Source organism: Chironomus tepperi, unplaced genomic scaffold (genome assembly GCF_022539635.2).
Source record: "Chironomus tepperi strain 1889 unplaced genomic scaffold, CSIRO-AGI_Ctep_v1 contig_309, whole genome shotgun sequence".
In the NCBI taxonomy this organism is placed as follows: domain Eukaryota; kingdom Metazoa; phylum Arthropoda; class Insecta; order Diptera; family Chironomidae; genus Chironomus; species Chironomus tepperi.
This window is the reverse complement of record NW_027226431.1, coordinates 1,547,017-1,556,647: the sequence shown is the minus strand read 5'-3', so window position 1 is coordinate 1,556,647 and position 9,631 is coordinate 1,547,017. Positions and strand designations below refer to the sequence as shown.

General features: G+C 33.9%; 1 protein-coding gene across 1 annotated transcript; it reads left to right on the top strand.

Annotated features, from left to right (window-relative positions):
- Positions 1-1,473: 1,473 nt before the first annotated feature.
- Positions 1,474-8,499, top strand: LOC139092620 (uncharacterized). The gene is made up of 3 exons (XM_070643096.1): positions 1,474-3,138; positions 3,199-6,771; positions 6,840-8,499. The coding sequence occupies exons 1-3, from the start codon at positions 1,482-1,484 to the stop codon at positions 7,754-7,756; spliced, it is 6,147 nt and encodes a 2,048-aa protein (XP_070499197.1). The 5' UTR covers positions 1,474-1,481; the 3' UTR covers positions 7,757-8,499.
- Positions 8,500-9,631: the final 1,132 nt, after the last annotated feature.

Below are 9,631 nucleotides of genomic sequence, written 5' to 3'. Positions count from 1 at the left end.
AACTGAATATTGCAGTACAATCTCAAGTTTGTCATAAAAATCCACAATATATTTCACTTGTGTTGCAGTAAGATCCTTAATTTAACGCGGAGAGTCTTAATTAAACTGTATCATAATCAAGTCAAAATAATAATCCTTTTAACAAAGTAATTCAGCCGATAAAAAACAAGTTTTTGTGTCAAAAAATTAATGTATGCAAATTTTATTGAGAATATTTTTATGACTCAAATCAGTGGATCTCAATCAATGTTCCGAGGCACATCCAACCTTAAATTTAGAAAATTGGAAGCTTAACGTAGACTAAGAATGTATTTTTACAAATATTTAAAAAGCTTAGTCTCTTGTCTTTGCAGTCTTTCTATGGACCATTGAACAAAAAAGATTGAGAACCACTGACACAATCTATCATTTTATCAATCAATATTGCAAATTGGACGCTATGGATATAGACGATATGATAGACACACAGATAACATTCATGCCAAAACTGCGCACCGCTTTATTGTCCATTGGAGACGACCATAAAATTTAATAATTTAAATTTAAAAAAAATCATCAAGTTTTTAGTGATATTATCCGCATTAATGCAAATGGAATGTTGCCCGATCAGCACAAGTTATTTATGGTAGCAATTTGGGGTAGTGAATCATCTGGCAGAAACTATAGTTCAAATCGATATGATCCGGACTCATCATGTAGTTCCTAAATCAACTGCCATAAAAGTTGCTACTTGAATGACATGTAGCCACAATGTCCAAATTGGCAGGTGAATGCCAGCTTCAAGTGACTCCTGTGGGAGGTCATGGATCACAACTGATCTGTACGACCAGCGAAGTAAGTCAGTGACCATGTGGCCGCCATGAAACACATGTGTACGGGATTACTGAATGACTTCAGGAGTTCGCCAATACTAAGCTCCGGTTTCAAAAAATGTTTTCAAGGTTAAATGCACAAAACAAAACTGCACCAGTTTACAAAAACAGTCACAATTTGATAAATCGAAAGATATCAAGCGATGACATTTGCGAATACAAATTATTAACGATTCAAGGTTAATCTAAGCAAATTCAGTGACCAATATTGGATTTTTAATGAAATACAGCTAGGCGAAATTCCATATGAAGATGTTCAACAGCAGGTCATGTAGGCAAATAAAATTCCAAAAAATTATGTCATCGATCACATAATAAACGTACGAAAGTGAAACTCATTACACATGGATGATGATTGATGAATTGATTTACAAGGCACACTTCCAAATCTGAGAGAATTGAACTCTTTTTTTTCTCAAATTTGTGACGACATTAGTGGACATAAATGATTATTAACCGGCTTTTTAGTAAACAAAATTTACATTTTTTATCACAAAAACTTCTCACGACTCAGCATCTCTGTTGGAATAGCTCTCATCGTCTATTTTTTTCGGATTATTTTGTATCTCATCTTTTTCTCGTCAGTTTAGTTTTACCTCGCTTCGCGACATGTCCACAATAAAATCATTTCTGTCAATTTTATTCATCTCACAGACAATACATGCAAGAAGCTTTAATCCGTGTGAACTTGAGAATGAGCTTTCAAATAATTACAATATAACGGCTGATGAGTCAAGGGATCTCACATGTGTAGCACAAAAATATTCACAATTGACAACAAATATCATTAATAATGGAAGTAAGACAGTTTATTATGGGATATTTCAAATAGGACAGAAATGGTGTGGAACTGATGGACCAGGTGGAAAGTGTAATATAAAATGTGAGGATCTTGTGGATGATGATATCACGGACGATGTCAAGTGTGCACAAAAAATATTTCAAAAACTTGGCAAAAAGGCATGGAAATTAAATAAGAATCCTGGATGTAAAAAGGAATTTAATTATCTTGATGAGAATTGCCATAAAAATGCAAATATTGATGACACATTTCAAGTTCAACCAGATTATTGTGAATTTGCGAGAAAATTAATGAGTTTGTATGACATTTTGTCCAAAATAGATGCTACGATATGGTCGTGTATCTCAGAGTATAGTAAAACTGGATATTCAAATCTACAAATAGAAGAAGAAAATCGACATGATGATGAAGAATCTTGTGTCAAAGCACGTGACGTCGAATGTGCCATAAAGAACAATAAACAAATGGGCATTAGAAGCTTCACAAACTGGCCAGCATATGAGCAATATTGTAAAAATGTCACAGAATCAACTTGTTTTAAAGACACGAACTCTGTCAATAGAAGTGACATAATAGAGCAAATTAAGAATGTTCAATATGCGGAAACAAGCATGAAGCCGAAAATATTCACAACATCCACAGAAGTTTCAGTTTTTATTGAAGATGCTAATGGAAATTTGACTCAATATAACGACGTAATAACTGAAAATCCAAAAGAAAGTCAACAAACTACGGAATTTTTAAGCGATACACTAGAAAAGCCATCCTATGATGATAAGCCAACAATTGAAGGACATTCAAAAGTCCGTATTATGTCGGCCGACAAAGAAATTGTTGAAATACCAGAAAGGCTTGAAACTACGTCTAAAAGTCTCGATGAAATAATGCTAATTAATAGTTCATTAGCAAAATCAACAGCGGAATCGATAAGTGCTGAATTATCACATACCAAGCACACGACCGAGATGAATTATTACGAAACAATTGACAAGTGTGCTCTTGCCAAATCCATGTATGAATCAGGACGAATTCCACAAAATTTAATTTCAACATTCATTTGCATAGCTGAACATGAATCAGGACTTAATGTGTCATTTATTGACTCAGATGGTCAACAATCAAGATATGGACTTTTCCAGATTGACAATCAAATTTATTGCACATCCAATGGAAATGTTAATCAGTGTAATGTGCTCTGTACTCATTTAGTTGATGACCAATTTGACAATGATTTTGAATGTGTTCGTCATATCTTCAAGAAAGAAGGTCTTAATTACTGGCCTTCATATGAAAAGTCATGTAAAAATATCAATTCAAATTCTATGGATTATTGCTTTGAGCAATTTACAAGTCAACGACCATCAACAAGTCTAAATAGTGAAACTGAATATCATTCGACAGAAGGCACATCAGAAGCCACACTTAATGATTTAACTCGTATGGAGATGACGACATTGATTAATGGTAAGATGCTTATATGAAAAAAAGTTAAGAAGTTTATATTGTTTTTGATTAATTTTTCAGTCAAAGAATCAGCACCGAATGATGTCTCATTGGATTTTTGTGAATTTTCATACCAACTCAAAGTAAACTTGTCTATTGAAATTTGGGAAGATTTAGTCCATTACGTATGCATTGCTGATCAAATTTCACATTTAACACCAAGGCTATTAAATGATGATAGATTTGGAATATTCAGCTTAAGAGATAACACGTGTGGAAAATATGAAGCCGGTGGATCATGTGCTATTTTATGTTCTAGCTTATTAAATGATGATCTAATCGATGACGCGGAATGTATGATAAAAGTCTATAAAGAACACGGATTAGCAGAATGGAATATCAATAAAGATAGTTGTAAATCATATACGCCGAAGATATTGCGCTGTATTGATGAGGGCAAGTTTTCTATTCCTAGCGACGATGACAATGATGATGCTGTAGATCATTCTGTTAGAACTGATTCAAAAGATGGCGAAATTCAAAAGCATGTCGAAAATGATTTGGAAATGACCTTGTCAAGAGCCAATATTGGAGTTGAGACTCAAGAAAGTGTGGATGATATTAATAAACTAGATCAAACAACTTTGCCTACAGCTGAAGCTACTTCCTTCACAGAAGATACTACAATTGAGTCAGAAATCCTTACTGTAACTAAGGATAACATTCAAAAGGAGGAAGAGGCTATTTCTTTAACAGAAGTTTCTACAGCTAAGTCCGAAGTTCCTCCTGTAACTAAGGATCACATTCAAAAGGATGAAGAGACTACTGAGGTTGCTTCCTTCGCAGATAATACTACAGTTGAATCAGAAGTCCCTTCTGTAGCTAAGGATCACATCCAAAAGGAGGAAGAGACAACTGAGACTACTTCCATCTCTGAAGATACCACAATTGAGTCAGAAGTCTCTACTGTAACTAAGGATCACATCCAAAAGGAGGAAGAAGCTACTTCCTTAACAGAAGATACTACAACTGAGTCAGAGATTCCCACTGTGACAAAGGATAACATCCGTAAAGAAGAAGACTTAGAAATTGAAGATCAAAACACAACTGAACCACAAAAGTCATCTGAATCCACAGAGAGATATTTTAAAAACGAAGAACCGACAGCAGCTATGAAAAGTCTTTTAGACATCGACACATCTGAAGAATTAGAACCAGAAACTACAACTTTCGAACCAGAAAATTCATCTGAATCCACAGAGAGAAATTTTGAAGATGATGGACCGGTAGTAGCAATAATGAAAATTCTGTTAGGTATTGACACATCTAAAGAGTTAAAATCAGAATCTACAACTTTTGAACCTCAAAATGACGAGACAACAACAATGAAATTTGATGACCAAGATGAAAATGAAACAGATGCTATATTGGAATTTAATCTCTTGACCACCACAACTAAAAGTTTATTGGATGTAGAAATTATGGATAACGAGTTAGCATCACAGGTAGACACAACAGAAACAACTATTAAAGTTGATACATCATCACAGGAAAATAATTTAACATCACAAAAAGACACAACAGAATCAACTGTCAAAATTGATGAAGCAACTCAGGAAAATTTTAAGAATTTAGATAATGATGACGAAAGTGATGGAGTGACTCAGGAGAATCTAACGACTTTAGATAAGAATAGCAAAAGTAGTGAAATTGAAGGTGTTGATGATACAGAACAGACAACAATCTCAGCGACTGTATCAGAAGAAACCACATTTGAAAATGATCCAAGTGACCTTGAAAAGAATCAAACTGAAAAAGACAATTCTATTGAAAATGAGGTTGAATTACTTAAAAGTATTCAGAAAGTAGAAGATAATGAAGTAACTACAGAACCTGCAACAAATGAAGATGAGACAACAGAATCTCGAAAGAATCAAGAAACTGAGGATCTAATCAAAAGTAATAAGGAAGTAGAGGATCATAAAATTATTACAGAACCCGCGACACATGACGATGAGACAACACAATCTCTGAGACATCAAGAAGTTGAGGATCTAATCAAAAGGAGTCACGAAGTAGAAAGTCATGAAGTATCTACAGAACCTGCAACAAACGAAGATGAGACAACACAATCTCAAAAGAATTTAGAAGTAGAGGATCAAACTAATGTTCAAAATAATACATCACAATCTCAAAGGAATCAAGCAGCAGAGGATCAAATTAAAATTGAAAGTGATACAACAAAATCCGAAGAAGATCAAACAACAGAAAATTACAATAATATTGAAAATGAAACCAAAAAGCTTAAAAGCAGTCAATCAACAGAAATTTACGATGTTGTTGATGAGACCACAGTGCCTGTAGTATCAAAAACAAGAATTTTCTCAGAAAATGACGAAAAATTCATTAAAGAAGAAACAACTTCACATATTCCATTGAATTTTGATGATAAGACAGAAATCCTTGAACCTGAAATATTAAGTAGTGAGAATTTCTTGGAAAATACAGAAAAATCCCCTGAAGAAGAAGAAACTACAACAAATGTTTTGAATATTGAACCAATATCCATTGAATCTGCATTAAATCAAAGTGACAGCCTTAAAGAAAATACCGAAAGGTCAATTGAACAAGAATCCACAACGAAAATTGACAAGACTTCAGAAAACGAAGAGCAACTTTACTTGAAATCAACCACAATATCTTCTTTAACAAGCAGCATTTCAATTGTAACTGATCCATTTGAGGAATTCACAAAACAGCTTTCAGAAGACTCCACTGAACATACAACAGAATCCGACGAACAAGATGAAATAAAATTAGAAGAAAATACAGTCTCAACAGCCATATTAGACCTAGAATCAGATAGTACAGTAACTACTGAAGAGTCCATCCCAACACCTACAACTGAAGGTCTTTATTACACCAGTATCCGAGAGATTATAGAAGAGTATAAAAAGTCAAATATCAAAAATCCTGACAACGTCCAATCAAAACGGTATCAAAATTATTCTGATGAACATACGACACTTGATGCCATTCTCGATGATGATTATGAAAATGAATATGATGACTCTTCTGAGTATCAAGACAAGTCCATTGAGTCTCTAAACCAAAACACAACACTTCCAGTCACATCATCTCCAATACAATATCTACAATTTCAAAGAATGGAAAAATGCGAACTAGCTAGACACATGAACATGTCAGGCTTCGCAGAAAATTTAATTCCAACATTAATTTGTATTGCCGAACATGAATCAGAACTAAATCCACACGCATTTAGAATAAGTAGATCAAACATCAAGTATGGTCTATTTCAAATCGATGACGATATTTACTGCAATACAGAACAAAAGATTAACGAATGTGATATTCCATGTGCACTGTTGACTGATAACCAGTTTGATAACGATTTTGAATGTGTTCGTCATATTTATAAGAAGGAAGGATTTAATTATTGGCCTACATATGAACGGATGTGCAAAAATGTCAGTTCGGATGCATTGGATTATTGTTATGAGGAAGTTACGACAAGTCATAGACCAGAATCAGCTGGAAATGATGAATTAGACAAATCCCAACCATTGACCTCAGAAATACCCCAAATTGAGGATATTCCAGTCACAACTGACTCATCAAATTTTAATCTAGAACGTAAGTCTTTCCATTTCATTTTAAAAATCCCCAAAATTTATTAATTTCCTTAAATTTCCAACACACAGCACTTTCAACAGATAACGAATCTAAATCCATTATACGTACATTTGATGTCTGTGAGCTAGCACACGAACTACATTCGCTGAATATTAGTATTGATGATATTCCACAATATTTGTGCATAGCCGACCTAAAATCCCATTTAAAAATTAGCATACCAAATGAGAATGAACAGAATTATGGATTGTTCTTCATTAATGCTGAATTTTGTGGACAAAGGGCGTCTGATGGCCTCTGTTCCATGACATGCTCAGAATTGTGGGACAGTAAAATTTCCGATGACGTTAATTGTGTTTACAATATCATCCAGACAAACGGAACTGATAAATGGAATCTAAACTCTGAAGCCTGCCAAATCTACGTCAATAAAACTTGGGAATGTTTTGATAAAACTTTAGAATTTCAACCAAAAATAGATGTTGATGATGTACAAAGGAACGCGAGCGATTTGCGACATGATGTAATTGCTGAAATGACTGATATGAAAAGTGATATGACCGATAAAAATGATGAGGATTTAAACCTTCGATCTTCGAATTCTGATATTGAAAGTGATGAAATCACGACTGTAACTGAGAAAGCACTTCCAGTAGAGCTAACGACTTCCAAAATTATTCAAATTTTGACTAGCACAGCATCAACAGATTCAACAACAGATAATCTATCAAAGACAACTGATAAACAGACAAGAAGAGTTCCATTAGTGAGCATAAATCTCCCACGCGATGCCCTAACTGACCAGAACTTATCAAATCAAGTCAATACTTTAATTAAGAACTTCACTTTCTATGATGTTCTGCCGAAAAATGGATCGATAATTTTCAACATATTTAATTTTAACATCTATGGTGAGGATCACGATATCAAATTTAACGTGAATCGAGGAACGGAGGTTAATGACAGTGCTGATGACTACGCTTAACTTAGATTTTTAACATAAAATGCCTTATGCTTAAGATAATTAATCTACAATATGTAACCAAAAATATCCATAAGTATTTGACACTCTCTAAGTATTCAATTCCTTAGTAGCACAATCCCGAAAAGCACACGACGTAGAAATTGCTGAAAATCTGGGTTTAGTCTGGCTTGACTCTTACCTAGGACCGGATTCCCTAGCAGGAAATGAGCATACTCACCTAAATCAGGATAATCATGAGTATATTCGAAATTTGCGCAAATCTAACCAGGGTCAAGTGCCATGCTGGCTTGCTGTCAACTTTTCGCATATTTATACGTCATATGTCTTTCGGAAATGCAATCAGAAGTCCGCCGCTGCGTGATTTCGTTGATAGCAAGTCCTAGGGACGTATTCAGGAAAGGGGAGTGGTTTGACCATCAAAACCTATAGCTACTCCTCTTACTAACCCGAGGATGCCTTAATGACTTGCATTGTGCTGTTCTTGATTAATACTACTAAGGAGCATGCAAAGAACCTCAAATAACAATTCACACAGCCGATTAAGATTTTTCAATAGATTAAGCAGCTTTTGTCTATCTCCAGACATCCCTCCCAAAACCCAACTCTGACTACAGATGATTGAAAACTAATCAACAGATCTAATTTAATCACATAATGTATTTATTATTATTATTTTCTTGTGTCGATAGCTTATTATGTACATGATTTAAATAAAATAAAAAATTGATAAGAAACGAATTAAATGCACAAGTTATTATTTCCAATTCCAGTCGTTTCTAATCATTTGAACTGAAAAGATTATGAAATATCAATTAGTGATTTTATTGGCATCGATTTCGCTAATTCAGGCGAAAATTTATTCAATATGTGAATTATCATTAGAACTGTATTTAAGGCATAAGATTAGTAAAGTGGAAATACCATATCACATTTGCATAGCAGCAGAAAGGTCAGATTTAAATACGAGACATTCACATGGACAGGATTATTTAGGACTTTTTAAAATTGGATCGGATTACTGGTGCGGACGACGAAATGCTGGTGGATATTGTAAAGTAAAATGCGAATACTTAGAAAATGACGACATTAGTGACGATGTTAAATGCGCGTCGATGATTCTACACAATCGCGGAATCACAGAATTTGGATTGATAAACAACATATGTGATAAATATCATGAAGATGTGACTCAGTGTTTCGAAAAGAGCCTTCAAAGAAACAGTAAGAATCACGAAACACACGAAATTGTTGTGTGATAGGAACAAATTGTTGTTGATAAAGTATATCCTTTAAAAGAAATATTCAAGACTTGTATTATTCATAGAACTGTTTATGACTTATTTTTCAGCGAATTTTCATTCTTAATTTTTCAAATTCATCATGACTTCTTGTTTAGATTCTAGAATATTCGTAATATTTCCGGACTTAACGTATCATCTTTTCCGAATTTATAATTTCATTAGCCAGCATTAGCCAAAAAATCTGATTTCATTTTCTTGTTTTTACTGTGAAAAATTCTACGAAATTAAATGTCAACAGATGCTGTTCTTAATAGGTGTCAAAAGACCATTTTTGATTATAATGGAATTAAAATTCAAATCAACTATGTCCACAAACACGCAAACGATTGTCCAAGAGATTATTAAAGTCAAAAATATTTGATTTTTACAACCATTTAATTTGTACGTTACTCTCCGTTATGTTACACGCTTAAAGTTCTTTTCTATTCACCGCATGGGTTCACTTTCAGAGTTGAAGCACATATTCTTGGGTAAAGTGCCTATCATACAGCGACGATTTATTATGATTTTAAATCAATCATACAGCTCACAATCTTTATTCAGTGAATGGTATCCAAACGGTAAATAAAGTTAG

What these genes read in the sequence shown, in the direction of transcription:
- LOC139092620 (XM_070643096.1), top strand. Translation starts at nt 1,482, where the DNA reads ATGTCCACAATAAAATCATTTCTGTCAATTTTATTCATCTCACAGACA. An exon ending in GATGACGACATTGATTAATG is followed by an intron (nt 3,139 to 3,198) that starts GTAAGATGCTTA and finishes TTAATTTTTCAG; the next exon opens with TCAAAGAATCAGCACCGAAT. An exon ending in ATCAAATTTTAATCTAGAAC is followed by an intron (nt 6,772 to 6,839) that starts GTAAGTCTTTCC and finishes TCCAACACACAG; the next exon opens with CACTTTCAACAGATAACGAA.